At 45.4% G+C, this 16,708-nt stretch overlaps 2 protein-coding genes across 4 annotated transcripts in view; one reads left to right on the plus strand and one right to left on the minus strand.

Moving 5' to 3' along the window:
- Window positions 1-16,708, plus strand: part of LOC127625017 (zinc finger protein 239-like) — a 165,071-nt gene that overhangs the window by 129,137 nt on the left and 19,226 nt on the right. The gene's annotated exons all lie outside the window — the stretch shown is intronic.
- The window catches only part of LOC127624976 (gastrula zinc finger protein XlCGF26.1-like), a 29,190-nt gene that overhangs the window by 3,104 nt on the left and 9,378 nt on the right, over window positions 1-16,708 (minus strand). Inside the window, exons 1-3 of one of the 3 annotated variants that reach the window (XM_052099972.1) lie at window positions 11,901-12,024; window positions 9,568-9,701; window positions 8,580-8,907 (exon numbers count right to left, since the gene is read on the minus strand). The exons of 1 other annotated variant lie outside the window; for it this stretch is intronic. In XM_052099972.1, coding sequence (XP_051955932.1) covers window positions 8,580-8,907; window positions 9,568-9,600 — 361 coding nt within the window. In that variant the 5' untranslated portion in view covers window positions 9,601-9,701; window positions 11,901-12,024. Of the gene's footprint in view, window positions 1-8,579; window positions 8,908-9,567; window positions 9,702-11,900; window positions 12,025-16,708 lie in introns of those variants that run through there. One more of the 3 variants, XM_052099973.1, reaches the window with a different exon arrangement.

The raw sequence follows: 16,708 nt of genomic DNA on the forward strand, positions 1-16,708 counted from the left end.
CATCCCCACAACATGCTTCACTGTAGGGATGGTATTGGGCAGGTGATGATGTTTCCTCCAGACATGACACTTGCCGTTCAGGCCAAAGAGTTCAATCTTTGTTTCATCAGACCAGAGAATTTTGTTTCTCATGGTCAGAGTCCTTCAGGTGCTTTTTGGAAAACTTCAGGCGGGCTGTCATGTGCCTTTTACTGAGGAGTGGCTTCTGTCTGGCCACTCTACCATACAGGCCTGATTGGTGGAGTGCTGCTGAGATGGTTGTTCTTCTAGAAGTTTCTCCTCTGTCAGAGTGACCATCGGGTTCTTGGTCACCTCCCTGACTAAGGACCTTCTCGCCAGATCGCTCAGTTTGGCCAGGCGACCAGCTCTAGGAAGAGACCTGGTGGTTCCAAACTTCTTCCATTTACGGATGATGGAGGCTACTGTGCTCATTGAGACCTTCAATGCTGCAGACACTGTACCCTTCCCCAGATCTGTGCCATGATACAATCCTGTCTCGGAAGTCTACAGACAATTCCTTGGGACCTTATATAGACAGGCGTGTGCCTTTCCAAATCATGTCCAATCAACTCAATTTACCACAGGTGGACTCCAATCAAGTTGTAGAAACATCTCAAGGATGATCAGTGGAAACAGGATGCACCTGAGCTCAATTTTGAGTGTCATGGCAAAGGCTGTGAATACTTATGTACATGCAATTTTTTTAGTTTTTTATTTTTAGTAAATTTGCAAAGATTTCAACAAACTTCTTTCAAGTTGTCATTATGGGGTATTGTTTGTAGGATTTTGAGGAAAATTATGAATATAATCCATTTTGGAATAAGGTTGTAACATAACAAAATGTGGAAAAAGTGAAACGCTGTGAATATTTTCCGGATGCGCTGTAACTGCATGACCTTCACCGACGATATAAAAATGGTGTGCATAACAGTTCCTATCTTAGACCATCTCTCAGTCTGAGTGACACAGAGATGCTCATTCATGCATTTGTGTTCTCTTGTTTGGATTACTACAATGCTATCTTGTGCGGCCTGCCAAAGAATACCTCAACAAGCTACAGATTCAAAATATCATTGCCAGATTTCTAACTAGAATGGAAAAATCGTCACATATTAATCTAATTCTGAAATCATCACATTAGAGTCCACTCTGGCTTAATGTACTCTTGATTGTGTTCAAAGCCTTACATGACTTGGATCCTTAGTATTTGAATGAACTCATAGCAGTCAAGACCTCAGCTTATTTGTTAAGGACCACACAAAACTCAGCCCTTCGTGTTCCCCGAACTAGACTTTGTACCATGGGTGATCGAGTTTTCTCTGTGTATGGTCCACGTACTTGGAATTCTCTGCCTCAACATCTTCACAACCTAGACTCTGTGGAGGTCTTTAAGAGAGATTTAAAAACCTCTCTTCAAAAAGGCTTTTCCTACCCCTTAATATATTAACTTTTTTTGTAAACAAAAAAAGCTTAGCTTATTGAAAGTATTTTGAGATTGCCTTGCAATGTAAAGTGCCATATAAATGTAATGTATTATTATTTTTCCTGTGCAAATGATAAATATTTATACCATCAATTCAGATTAATAACTAAATGTCATGCTTATAGTCATGTATAGTTGTTGACCAATATATTTGACATTTTTAAAATACCAATGTCAGCAGGTCCATTTTCCTGTTTGGCCGATTAATTTCTCAGGCTGCAACGGCACTTGAGAGTATTTGAGTAGATTTGGCTCCTTTTGTAGAGTAATAAAACAAATCACATGATACATTCTTGGAAAATATCTCTATTCGAACAATCGTACAGAAGTAGGCAGAAGTTTGCACGCCGTGTTCTGTGTGTTCATGTTGACTGATCTTTAATTGACTGAACAAAGTAACAGGAATGCCTTCAAAGTAGGTGGAGCTCCAGGTCAAACCTACTGATGATGTGGACCAATGACAGTGAGAAGGTGTTTAGCAGCAGTACAAAGTTTTACTGAACGTTTGCACTGATGAGCAGTCACGAACCACCGAAACTCAAAAACACCTTTGCTTTGGTCAGATTTGTTCAAAATGACGTCACAAATGTTCGTTCTTTAATTTCGTATGAAGTATGCCGGGTCTTTCACTGTCCCTGATGAGCTGATGTGACTAGAAAATGTTAATAAAAAAAATTACCTTTAAAGACAACAAAGAACATCTAAAATGACAATAAAAACTGTGGGAAACGTATCGGTTACCTAACGTAACCTCGGTTCTCTCAAGATGAGGGAACGAGTATTGCGTAAGCTAGCTTACGCTACGGGAAAGATTCATCTTTTCTGAGATATTGAAGCCAAAAAATTATCCTTAATTTTTGTATCCATTGTCAACGCAGTGCGGCAGCTGCAGACCTTGAGCGGGCTAGCTAGCGAGCTCATAGGTTGCTCTGCGGCAACTGCTGCAGCCTATAGACGAGCTTGGGCGAACTCGCATCCAATGAGAGGCGTCCGCGCGCTCACTGCATCAAAGCCCGCCAAAAAGGGCGTGACTAGAGTGCATATAAGCGTAGTTCGTAGGCTGGAACCCTGGTTTTCATTGACTGAAGCGAAAAGTCGCTGCGTGGCGCGAGCACGGCCGGCTACGCAATACTCGCTCCTCATCTAGAGAGAACCGAGGTTACGTTAGGTAACCGATACGTTCTCTTACGAGAGGTTCTCTCAGTATTGCGTAAGCTAGCTTACGCTACGGAACCCATTGTCAACGCCGTGCACGCCAAGCATCCACTGTATAAGCCCCAGGGAATTAAGGGGGACCCGGGGAGCCCTTATGAGTGGGGAAATAATATTTGGCCGGCAAGAATGCGGGTCATTGATTGTGTAATACATAAGCACATAGTAGGATCGGAACGACAGAGCGGCGGTGCCGGTCTGTGTGGAATGTGTCCCATCAGTGCAGCTCACCAGGGAGCTGTAGCGTATTAAACCGCTAGTAGTTTTGCCTGCAGAGCGGGCACTTCCATATTGTAAAATCTGACAAAGGTGGAGGGGAAGTCCATCCCGCTGCCACACATATGTCGTGAATGGAAATTCCGCTGGACCATGCCCACGAGGATGCCATGCCTCTAGTGGAGTGAGCCCTAATGCCCAACGGGCATGGCAGGTCTTTTGACGCCGTATGCAGCAGCAATAGCGCCCACTATCCATCTAGATAGTGTCTGTTTCGAGGCGGCGAGACCTTTGGCGCCCCCGAACGAAACGAAAAGCTGCTCGGAGCGCCTGAAAGCAGCGGAGCGTGCAGTATACAATCTCAGTGCTCTGACCGGGCAAAGGAGATTGGCGCCGTTCGCTATCCGGTGCTGGCAGCGCCGATAGGGAAATGACCTGTGCTCTGAAAGGAGTACCGATCACCTTGGGAACATAGCCGTGTCTAGGCTTTAAAATGACCTTGGAGTCACTTGGTCCAAACTCAAGATCACGCAGCTGACAGACAGCGCGTGAAGGTCTCCCACACGCTTGACTGATGACAGGGCAGTCAGAAAACGGTTTTGAGTGAAAGGTATTTCAAATCCACGGATTGAAGTGGTTCGAAAGGGGGCTTTCATAGTTTCGAGAACTATAGAAAGATCCCAGATAGGAACCGATGGGGGCGCGGGGTTCATCCTTCTAGCTCCCCTGAGGAAGCCGGATGACCAGCTCGCTTTTACCCCATGACTGGCCGTGCAGGGGTTCAGCTGAACGCCGCAACGGCCGCCACATACACTTTGAGCGTGGATGGGGATCTGCCCTCATCCAGCAGCTCTTGTAGAAATACGAGCAGCGACTGACACCCCACATGTCCGTGGGTCCAGGTCTCTGTCGGTGCACCATTTTGAGAACACAGACCATTTTGACGCATAGAGTCTTCTCGTGGAAGGGGCTCTAGCGCGTATGATGGTGTTTATTACTCCTTCTGGCAGAGCGACGGGTAGTCGCTGATCACCCACGCATGCAGCGCCCAGCTCTGGGTGGGGATGCCAGATTGTGCCGCGAGCTTGAGAGAGGAGATCTGCTCTCACTGGGATGGGCCACGGCGCTGTCAGTGACAGCTGCGTAAGCTCCGGGAACCATGTCTGATTCTCCCAACGCTGGGCTATGAGGAGCACCGAGTGACGCTGCTTCCTGATCCTCTGCATTACCTGTGGCAATAGCGAGACGGGAGGGAAGGCGTAAAGCGGGCGCCTGGGCCAGTCCTGGGCCAGCGCGCCTCGCTGAGAAAAATACTGGGCAGTGAGAGTTCTCTTTGGACGCAAAGAGGTCTATCTCTGCTCTGCCGAATAGGTGCCATAACGCCTGGACTGTTTGAGCGTGCAGGGACCATTCCCCTGGGGGAATATTGTCTCTGGACAGTCTGTCCGGCCGCCGCTCAGGTGGCCTGGCACGCGCGCCGCCTCAGCGAGCGCAGGTGGCACTGGGACCAACTCAGTATGCGTTTTGTCAGATGGAAGAGGTTCCTGGATCTGACACCGCCCTGACGGTTTAGGTAGGATACCACAGATCTGTTGTCCGAACGGACCAGGACGTGGTGACCCTGAATGACCGGAGAAAGCGACGCAGCGCGCACTCGACCGCTATCATTTCCAGACAATTTATGTGAAGGAGCTTTTCCTGAACTGACCATAGGCCGAAAACCGGAGAGCCCTCGCGAGACCGCGCTCCAACCCGTGTTGGACGCCGCCTGTCGAGATGACTTTTCGGCGAGATACAGCTCCCATTGTCACTCCCCGCTGATACCATTCGGCCACTGTCCAGGGCTGCAGAGCTGATATGCAGGTCTGAGTCACCTTGATGGGCTGGCGGCCTGTGGCCCAAGCCCGGCGAGACGCCGTGGTGTTTAGCCAATGCTGAAGCGGGCGATGTGCAGTAAACCCAGCTGAAGTACTGCTGCGGCTGAGGCCATGTAACCTAGCACTCTCTGGAATTTCTTCAGAGGCGTGAGGCTGTTCATCTGAAAAGATGCGGCTAGTCGCTGAACACGGCGCGGCGCTGTGTAGATAAGCGAGCCGCCATTGCCACGGAGTCTAGTTCTATTCCCAGGAAGGAAATGGTCTGACTGGGCTGTAGTGAGCTCTTGGTCCAATTGACTGCAAGACCCAAACTGTTCAGATGGCTGAGGAGAACTGCTCTGTGAGACAGAAGCTCCATATGTGACTGAGCCATAATCAGCCAGTCGTCCAAATAGTTCAGAATTCGCAAACCCTGACTCAAGCAGGGGTGCGAGCGCCGCGATCCATGCACTTCGTGAAAGTACGGGTGCTAAGGACAGGCCGAACGGAAGGACGGTGTATTGATAAACCTGGCCGCCGAGGCTAATCTCAAGAATGGCCTGTGACGGGATTTATCTGAATCTGAAAGTATGCATCTTTCAGATCGAGAGAAATAAACCAGTCCCCTGGCGCACATGCGCGAGGAGTTTCCTGATTGTAAGCATTTTGAACGGTCTTTTGCAAGCACCTTGTTCAAAACCCTGAGATCTAATATGGGTCTGAGGCCGCCGTCTTTCTTGGGAACAAGAAAATAACGGCTGTAAAGCCCCGACTCAGCTCAGAGAGGGTGGCACTTTTTCTATGGCCCTTTTGCACAGAAGGCTTGTTATTTCTGAACGAAGCATGCACGCTGCTTCCGTGTTCACAGTGGTTTCGAGCCGCTCTGAAGCGAGGGGGCGGCGATCGAACTGTAGCAAATAGCCCTGTTGTATTGTGCTTAACACCCACTTGGATATCCCTGGAATAGCTTCCCACGCTTTGAAGCGTAACGCTAGAGGGTGAATGGCCAATTCGCTCTGATTGCCGCACACAGAGCGCTGAACAAAATGTGTGAGCTGCTGTTAGTGTGTTCATGCATGATTGCTCGCAGACAGCATGAACAGGCTGTTTTGTGAGTGACTTCCGATTGGAATGAATGGGGAAAGAGTCACATCTGTTACGTGATGCGCAAGCATAGTCATGGGCACGGGACTTACACACAGAGGAATGGTTGCTGGCCGTGTAACAGAGCCGGCAGAGAATGGGCGCGCGACGCATTTGCGGGCGATTTATTGACTCTAGCGCCGAGCGGTTCAGAATCGCTTTATGTGAGCGTGCTCTGGTGGGGACACGAGACATGCAGTGCTTGTGTGCAGAAGTGAACACTGGATTGTGGGCACATTTTCTACACATAGGGCTGGTCGTGTGACAGAGCGGGCAGAGAATGGGCGCCACGACGCATTTGTGGGCGCTTTCATTGACTCTGACGCCGAGCTGTTCATGAATCGCTTTATGAGAGCGCGCTCTGATAGGGGCACGGGATGTGTTATGCTTGTGTGTAGGGGCTAACACTGGGTTGTGGGCACTTTTTCTACACATAAGACATGTTTGCTCTTTACAAGATTTATTTGGGTCGCCGTGAAAACGGGCGCTTGAGTGCAGGCAAGCGGGCAGTGTCACCGCTTGTTGGCTGCTAAATTCACCACTGTAGTAGCCTGAGAGAAGGGGACTGACAGGGGTAAAGCTTTGACAGTGGTCCGCCGCGGGCGGACTGAGCCGCCGCTTGTTCAACACAGTTAGGAAGACTTCGCTGCTCGGGTTTCAGCGCTACCTTAGATCGAGGCCCGCTGGGGAGGCGGTCTGCGGCGGCTGTCTGAGCGCTGACGAGGGCGGCCGCCCTGTCGACGCTGAGAAGTCTGGAGATTGTTGAACTGGGCGCTGTGAAGAGGCTCGTGCAGGAGGCTGATCACGCGAGCCGCCTGCAGAGGAGCTTAGCGACGCCGCAGGAAGAGGTTCATGGCTTGGGTGGCTTTCTGGACTTCTGAGAAGCGGTCAACAATGCCACTCACCGCGGAGCCGAAGAGACCGGTTGGAGAGAGCGGTGCGCTGAGGAACGTGGAGCGCTCTGCTTCTCCCATGTCGGCTAGTGTTAGCCATAAGTGTCTCTCGGTCACAGTCAGCGAGGCCATGCACTTCCCTAGAGCTTGGGCTGCAGCTTTGGTAGCGCGAAGGGCGCAGGTCTGTCGCGCCGAGATCAGTAACAGCCTCTGGGTGCCTGCCTTTCTCATCCCACTCCGAAGAAGGTCTGCTTGTAGGATCTGTAAAACGGCCATTGAGTGCAGAGCAGATGCGCTTGGCCGGGCGGCGGAATAGGCGCGCCAACATAGGGCGGAAGTCGCTCTGCAGGCCTTAGACGGGAGCACAGGCTTGGAACGCCATCTCGCGGAGGGCGGACAAAGGTGTGCTGCTACCGAAGTCCTCGACCGGGGATGGAGGAGTAGCTCTCTCAGTGGCGCCGCCCACCGACGCCAGAGAGGTGGAGACGTGTGAACGGGTCCTGGCTGAAAACGGAGCTGCTCCACGACTTTGCAAGCTCCGCATGTAATTCCGGCAGGAAGGGAGCGCCCGGCCGCGGGTGTAGAGCGGCGATGGCTTTGAAGAAAGCAGCCGCCGAAGTCTGTTGGGTGCCTGCTCAGGGGCGGTGACCACTCGAGCCCGAGGCGGTCGACGGCCTGTGTGAGGAGGCGTGTTAACTCCCTTCGACCCGGCGCGGGTCCTGCTGGATTCCTGGGCTGAGGAGGAGGCTTGGGAGCCTGTCCACCTCGCTGTCCGAGCCATGATGGAACAGCAGCCCTTATCCTCCGGCCGTCATCCGGAGATGGCAGCAGTGCGGCCGCCGGCGGCAACTGCGCGGCCCCGGGGGCGGGAGGGTGAAAGCGATGCTCGAGGGAGAGGCTCCGGCGAGGCAGTCGCTCAACCACAGTTTCCGCAGCCTTTGTGAGCGGGCGCTTCTTCCTGCGCTGCTGAGGGTAGGCGGCGCGGCGGTTTCTGCTTTGATCGCTCGAAGTCGAGCCCGCAGGGTCGACATCGGTAGCTCCTCGCAGAATCGCGATCCGCCTCAGTGAGGGCGAAGCTCTGCGTGCCCCAGTCCCAGGCAGAGAGCGCAGATGATGTGGCGGTCTCCTGTGCTGAGAAGGGCGCGACATGAGGCGCAAGTGGAGCGAGGCATCTTGAAAAGACGCCAGTACTTTTTGTGAATAGTTCTTGAGAACTAGCTTGCTTAATAAAAGGATACGCCGCCGGATGGCGAGCTCGCAGGATGGCTGAAGGTGGCTGAGACGGCCGGCTTCTTCTAGCGCTGTCCACGCTTGCTAGATGCCCCTCAAACGGCGACGCGGCTTCCAGGTCAGCGATGCGGAGAGCTTCGCTGAAGAGATGAAAATCAGGGTTCCAGCCTACGAACTACGCTTATATGCACTCTAGTCACGCCCTTTTGGCGGGCTTTGATGCAGTGAGCGCCGGACGCCTCTCATTGGATGCGAGTTCAGCCCAAGCTCGTCTATAGGCTGCAGCAGTTGCCGCAGAGCAACCTATGAGCTCGCTAGCTAGCCCGCTCAAGGTCTGCAGCTGCCGCACTGCGTTGACAATGGATACAAAAATTAAGGATAATTTTTTGGCTTCAATATCTCAGAAAAGATGAATCTTTCCCGTAGCGTAAGCTAGCTTACGCAATACGAGAGAACCTCTCGTAAGAGAACTTTTGAGTATGACTCAAACAGATCCTGACATTACAGTCGATTCATGAAAATTAACAACAACAGAAAGAAACATACCTGAAGTAATAAAATCATCACAATCTTCATCACTCTGTTGTTCCTCTGCTGTGTTTTCTCCTCTCATCTTCATCAGGTTCCTGCAGTCCAGCAGCTTCACTGAACACATCTTCACTGATGTCTGCAATATCTGCTGTTCATCATCATCATCTTCATCACTCTGTGGTTCCTCTGCTGTGGTTTCTTCATCATCTTCATCAGTCTCTTGTTCTTCTGTTGTGTTTTCTTCATTTATCTCTTCCTGCTTCACTTCAATCTTCACTGGTGTCTGCAGCATCTGCTGTTCTCCAGCATGAATCACATCCACCTGCTCTCTCATGATGAACATCTGAACACAAAAACATCATCATTATAATGGACTGACATTCATCAAACTCTAAAACAATATTATATGATTTTACACGAGAATAGATCTGTCAAACAAAATAACTATTTCTGAGATGCTAACTACAGAGGTCATGACGGTTATTTTTTTTTACTTTGTTTATATTATTCAAGATAGCTAATGTACATTTTCTATATTAAACATTTATAAAGTTATATAAAAAATAAAACTGTTTAAAGAAACATTCAAAGATTTTCTTTTTCCAATTATTACCAAATGTTAAGTTTGTTATAGAAAATCAATTTCACAACTTCTATAGATTAAAGTTACAGTTGAAGTCAAAGGTTTACATACAATTATGTTGTTTAAAGTCATTAAAAAAATTAACTACTCCATAGATTTCATATTAGCAAAAAAAAGTTTTGGCGAGTCATTTAGGACACCAACTTTGTGCATGACAATTCATTTTTCCAACAATTGTTTACCTTTTAATTGACTATAATCACAATTCCAGTGGGTCAGAAGTTTACATACACTAAGATAACTGTGCCTTTAAGCAGCTTGGAAAATTCCAGAAAATTATTTCAAGCCTTTAGAAAATTAGCTTCTGATAGAAGATGTACTGAATTGGAGGTGTACCTGTGGATGTATTTTAAGGCCTACCTTCAAACTCAGTGCCTCTTTGCTTGACATCATGGGAAAATCAAAAGAAATCAGCCAAGAAAAAGATGTGGACCTCCACAAGACCGGTTCATCATTGGGAGCAATTTCCAAATGCCTGAAGGTACCACGTTCACCTGTACAAAAAATAGTATGCAAATATAAACACCATGGGACCATGGAGCTGTTATACCACTCAGGAAAGAGACGCATTCTGTCTTCTAGAGACGAAGTAGTTTGGTGTGAAAAGTGCAAATCAATCCCAGAACAACAGCGAAGGTCCTTGTGAAGATGCTGGAGGAAACAAGTAGACAAGTATCTATAGCCACAGTAAAAATTAGTACTATATCGACATAACCTGAAAGGCTGCTCAGCAAAGAAGTCACTGCTCCAAAAGTGCCATAAAAAGCCAGACTACAGGTTGTAAGAGCACATGGGGACAAAAATCTTTTTGGAGAAATTTCCTCTGGACTGATGAAACAAAAATGTACCTTTTTGGCCATAATGACCATCGTTATGTTTGGAGGAAAAAGGGAGAGGCTTGCAAGCTTAAGAACACCATCCCAACCGTGAAGCATATGAGTGGCAGCATCATGTTGTGGGGGTGCTTTGCTGCAGGAGGGACTGGCTCACTTCACAAAATAGATATCATCATGAAGAAGGAAACTTATGAGAATATATTGAAGCAACATTTCAAGACATCAGCCAAGAAGTTAAAGGTTGGTCGCAAATGGGTCTTCCAAATGGACAATAACGCCAAGCATACCTCAAAAGGTGAGGCAAAATGGCTTAAGGACAACAAAGTCAAGCTATTGGAGTGGCGATAATCGAAAATTATCAGATAGAGGCCTACAAACCTGATTCCATTACACCAGTTCTGTCTGGAGGAATGGACCAAAATCCCAACAACTTATTGTGAGAAGTTTGTGGAAGGCTACCCAAAAAGTTTGATCCAAGTTGAACAATTTAAAGGCAATGCTACCAAATAGTAACAGATATTGAAATAATTCATTCTCTCTACTATTATTTTGACATTTCACCTTTTTTTTTAAATCCCCTTTTTCCTCCCAATTTGGAATGCCCAATTCCCACCAAGTAGATTCTCATGGTGGCGCGGTTACTCCCCTCAATCTGGGTCATGGAGGACAAGTCCCAGTTGCCTCCACTTCAGAGACCGTCAATCCACACATCTTACCACGTGGTGCATTGTGCATGACACCGGGGAGACTCACAGCATGTGGAGACGCATGCTACTCTTCACGATCCATACACAACTTACCACACGCCCCATTGAGAGTGAGAACAACAAATCATGGCCATGAGGAGGTTACCCCATGTGACTCTACCCTCCCTATCAACCAGGCCAATTTGGTTGCTTAGGACACCTGGCTGGAGCCACTCCGCACACCCTGGATTCGAACTCGCAACTCCAGGTGTGGTGTTCAGGATCAATGATCGCTGAGATACCCAGGCCCCCTGACAATTAACATTCTTAAAATGAAGTAGTGATCCTAACTGACCTAAGACAGGGAATGTTTTCTACGATTAAATGTCAGAAATTGTGTTTAAATATATTTGGCTAAGGTGTATGTAAACTTCTTACTTCAACTGTATATAAAACACCAGACAAACCTATTATTACAATAAATGTTATATATAGCTGGGTTGTTTTTTTAGTAGTGAATTAACTCCAGTTGATGTTTCTAATCATGTCTCTAGCTCCTGAATTGAGTCTTTTGAATTCACCCAAAGAGAAAAATCACTCCAAAAAGACATTTTAATTTCAATAGAATAAACCATACAATATAATGTATATTTTAAACATATTTATATCAAAAAGACATATTGACCGTCTCTACAATAATAATATAATTATGAAAACTCGTATAAGTTATCTGAAGATCAGGGAACATGCTGCAATACTTTAAGGGACGTTTTTAGGACATTAGCGCGACGTTTCTGGAACGTTAGTCAAAGTTTGTCAAGATTGAACTTTACCAACACGTCTTCAAACTGGACTAAAATATAAACATAAGTTTAGCCACAGACAGACAGAAAGTGTAAATAAACCTGTTCTGAAGTGTTTTAGTTGTTTTGTTCATCTCTTGCATATGACCAGTAATCCCAAAAGTATTTACACAAACTTGAGGAAACCAAAAACCGTTTTTTTTTTTTTTGTTTCTCCTGAAACTTAATATTTTATGCATCCAACTAAATAAGCTTATTTTACAGTCGTTAAAACGAGAGAGAGAGACGGAACAGAGAGTCAAATGTACAAAATGAACAGAAAAAAAATATCAATCTCACAAATGATGTAAAACACATTGAACACGTACCGAACTAAGCGCGCAAACTGTAGCAGTGTCTGAATTCGTCCCCTATTCACTATATAGTGCACTATTTGGGGTGTCCTATTATTTCGTTTTAATGATTTGGGTGTCGGAGTTCTTTCTTCTTCTTCTGGTGTTTTCTGTCGGTTTATAAAACAACTGCTGGTGAATTTCTGACATCTGCTGGACTGGAGTGAATAAAACACCAACATCTGAGTCCTCAGTCCTGTTGTCTAACTTTAAAATACTTAAAACAGTTTTAAAGATTTATGCAGGAAAATTAAATTTTTTTTTTCCATTTCCACTGACATAAATGTTTTATGATTTCTTTATGTGTTACACATTTAAAGGTTTAGTTCACCCAAAAACGAAAATTCTCCCATGATTTTCTCACCCTTATGCCATCCCAGATGTGTGACTTTTTCATCTGCTGAACACAATGCCAGCTCCATTTTTCCAGCTACGGGGTCATCAACTGGGAGTCACCTATCATGGATGTTTCGCCACATTAACCCCAGAACATCTCCTTGTGTTGGGGTAGCAGTCAGGAATGTTTACCTGCCGCTGGACACCAGATCCTCTCGGTTGCCTCTCGTTCTTGTCTGATATATTATATAATATAAATGTCCGAATTAAACACTCTGGACACTTTTGTCCATACCGAGTGCAAATGCGAGATAACAGGGAGTAACTTCTCTGATTATTTGATAGAAAGGCTTTACAATGACAAAATAGGGGCAAGATCTTCCTGTTCAATACAAAACTAGTGAGGGGCTTTCTCAGTTGGAAGCAAGCAATAAGCCAAATGTCTGAGACTGAATGCATAATAAAGCAAAATCTTGGGTAGGCTTATGCAATTTACTGAAATGTAATCTGGGACGTTTACCATTCCAAATGAAGGACTTTACTATGCTATAAAATTTATTTAAATAAGAGAGGGGGAACATCTACAGGGAGAGACTGTAGCAGGTAGTTGAATTTTGGAATAAAAATCATTTTAATTACATTAAACTTCCAAATCATCGATAAATGTAACGAAGCCCACCTGCCGCCCACATTGCTCGAAAAACTTTTTATAAGGGGATCAAAATTAACGGACTAAATCAGATTTCAATTTGCTGGGAATAAAATACCCAAATACTTGATGCCCTCTTTAGGGCACTGGAAGGCGCCCGGATGAAAAGCCGCTACCGGGCAGTATGCTGTCAGAGCAAAAGCTTCGGATTTAGATCAATTAACTTAGTATCCTGAGAATTTAGAAAAGGAATGAACAATTCTGTGGAGGTAAGGCATATATCTAATAGGGTTGGAGATGATTAATAAAATATCATCTGCGTGAATCAAAAGATTATGCACCACACCTCCCGCCACCATCCCTGGAAAATCATCCTCCTTTCTTGTCACGGCTGCTAATGGTTCCAGGGCAAGACGGAACAATAATGTGGAATGAGGGGAACCCTGTTGTGTGCCCCGATCCAGAGTAAAATAATCTGAAACGAATCAATTTGTTTGTACCGCCACTACCAGGTGTCTTTAAAGTAACTTAATCCAACCAAAAAAATACATTTCCAAAATCTTCAAAATATTATCCCATTCTACCGTATCAAATGCCTTTCAGCGTCAAGTGAGACTGCAGCGACCGGAGTCTAATCATTCGCCACTGACCACATATAATACCAGATATTGATGAAATGCCTTATGTTATCAGAAGAGATATGGCCCAGAATAAACCCCACCTGATCTATATGTATAAGAGATGTCATAACTTTACTTAATCGGTTACCAAAAAGTTGACAATATTTTAACGTCTAGCTGGATCAGGGAAATTGGACGGTAACTCTTACACTCACTTGGATCTTTGTCCTTTTTAAGAATCAGACTGATCCGGGCTTGTATCATGGTTGGCGGAAGCTTTCCATTATTTAATGATTCCGAATAAACTTCTAGCAATTTTGGAGAAGGTTCTGTTTGCATAAGATCTAATAAACTCAGTGGCAAAACCGTCTGGCCCCTGGAGCCTTGCCTGTTGGCAAGGCCTTAATTACCTCGCCAAACTCCTCCAAGGTTATCTCAGATTCAAGAGAATTTGTTTGCTCATCTGTCAGTTTAGGAAGTTCTAATGGTTCCACAAATTTTCTAATATCCTCATCAGTAGATGAAGACATGGAACTATAGAGATCAAGATAGCATTCTTTAAAAGTATTATTAATATCAGTGGCTGAGGTAAATATTTCACCAACAGAAGATTTAACTGAGGGAATGGTAGAAAAAGACTCCCTCTGCTTTTTATATCTAGTCAGAAGTGTTCCTGCCTTGTCCCCAGACTCAAATTATGACTGTCATGCCCTGAATAGTCAAAACTCCACCTTCCACGACTGAATAGTATTATATCTGGATTTCAATCGGGTTAATTAGATGACTTTTGGCACTTCAGCTCTGCCTCATCACTTTTAATATTCCTTTCCAATTCCACAAGTTCATGTGCTTTGGATTTTTTGGTGAATGAGGCATACTGTACGAACCGGTCCCTAAGAACTGCCTCCCAAGCCATGCTCACAGAGGACCAGTTGATCTCTATATATACACATTGATTTCAGCCTTTAACATTTGTTGGAATTAAGGATTTTGCAAAAGGGATACATTAAAGCGCAAACTGTATTTTGTATTTTCTCCATATGTGGCAATGCCTTAAACACATCAGGGTGTGATCTGAGATTAAAGGACTTTAGTCCTTTAAATTTGAGGACTTAGACATGAAAAAATCTTATGGACTGATGAAAAATTATATAGTCCCTACCAGATGGGTTCAAAAGTCTCCAAATATCTCTAAGACCAAGATTTTTTACCCATCCTGTGAAGCGTCAATGATACTCTTGGGTGCTTGCACTCTAGGGTGCTTCACTATGATCAAGGACTGAGTCCATCAAAAGATTAAAGTCTCCCCCCAATATTATATAATCTGGGGTACCAGCAGCTTGCAACATCCCTTCAAGATCTATAAAAAAAGCCCTGATTTTTTATATTATTTTTTATTTATCCTTTATTTTACCAGGTGATGTCCCATTGAGATATTCACATCTCTTTTACAAAGGAGCCCTTGTAAAAAAAAAAAAAAAGCCCTTGAAGCTATTTTATTAGCTAAAATAAGACTTTCCCCCTGAATTTCAGCCAAAACAATAATGACTCTTCCTAATTTATCTTTAATCTGTTTGAGACATTTTAATTGTCTTTTTTTACTTATCAATGTAATGACTCTCCTGTCCTTACTTGAGCCAGCACTAAAGAAAACATGTCCAAACATATCGGATGATCTCAGAAATTTGGCAAGACTTGATCGGGCCTGTCTCCATCTGCGGATCACCGAGCCAGAACCTATAGGAACCGGAAGTTGCTATGTCGAGCAGACTCGGAAAGAGCCCTTCCAGGAATTCCATCATATCCTGTCCCTCCACTCCCTCCGGGACTCCCACGATACAGATGTTATTCCACCGGCTACTGTTTTCCATGTCCTCCAACTTTTTCCAGACATGCTCCAAATCCACCTTGGTCGCTAACGGATTAACAGATAATTCCCTCTCCAACAACTCCAGATGATCAACCCATTTCTTGACATCCCCCTCTCGTGACAACATCAGCAAACTTAATCTCCATGGCAGTGATCGATTGACATATCACAGCAAGTCAACAATAACCTTCTTCAGCATTGCCGACAAGTTCAGCATCCCTCACCGCATTTCCCATTTTTCTCAAACCAAATCGACTCACCCGCTTCCTGTGCAGGGGTGTAAGCTTGAGCACATAAGTATCTTTTAATGCCTCCAGAGCCAAGGCTTTTGAATTATTTGACATACTGTCCTCCTAGAATAGTTATGAACACAGTATATCAAATCTCACCAGTTTATGTCATAAAAGGTATTAAAACTAGCAAAGTGCACAGAGTTTGCCGTTCACATGTCCGATCCTCACATGGATTCCAACTCTATTTTGGGAAAGAATGTTACACTTGTTGAAGTCTGTCCTAGTCTGAGGTCCTGTGTGCTCTAGACCAGGTTTTCATTGTGGGTATCTCTCTATTTTTTTGCATTCAGCTTTCCTTCAACCCTGACCAGTCCCCACTGCAGAAAAATACACCCATGTCTTGATGCTGCCAACACTATGCTTCACCGTTGGGATGGTATTGCACAGGTGATGAGCAGTGCCTGGTATCTTCCAGACATGACGCTTAGAATTTAGGCCAAACAGTTTAATCTTCATTTCATCAGACCAGAGAATCTCACGGTCTCAGAGTCATTTAGATGCTTTTTTGCAAATTCCAAGCAGGCTTTCGTGTGTCTTGCACTGAGGAGAGGCTTCCATCTGGCCACTCTGCCATAAATCCCAGATCAGTGCAGTGTAGCAGTGATGGTTGTCCTTCTGAAAGTTTCTCCCATCTCTACATATGATCTCTGGAATTCAACCAGAGTGACCATTGGGTTTTTGGCCACCCTTCTCCCCTGATTACTCTAGCTCTAAGAGTCCTAATTGTTCCAAACTTCCATTTAAGAATTATGGAGGTCACTGTGCTCTTGGGAACATTCAATGTAGCAGAAAATGTTTTGTAGCCTTCCCCAGAGCTGCGTGATCTGTTGGTCTCATGCAGTCTCATGAAAACGCAGAGGAGGGCAATGGTCGGTCAACAGTTTCACTAAATAATGCATTCAATTTTGGTTTGTATCTAACCAAACCTCACCGTATGCTTTCATAACAATCATGAGTCTCATGGAATCATTTATTAGACTTATGAATTATACATAATTATATTATCTTTTAGAGGT

The sequence above is a fragment of the Xyrauchen texanus genome, chromosome 31 (assembly GCF_025860055.1).
Source record: "Xyrauchen texanus isolate HMW12.3.18 chromosome 31, RBS_HiC_50CHRs, whole genome shotgun sequence".
Lineage (NCBI taxonomy): Eukaryota > Metazoa > Chordata > Actinopteri > Cypriniformes > Catostomidae > Xyrauchen > Xyrauchen texanus.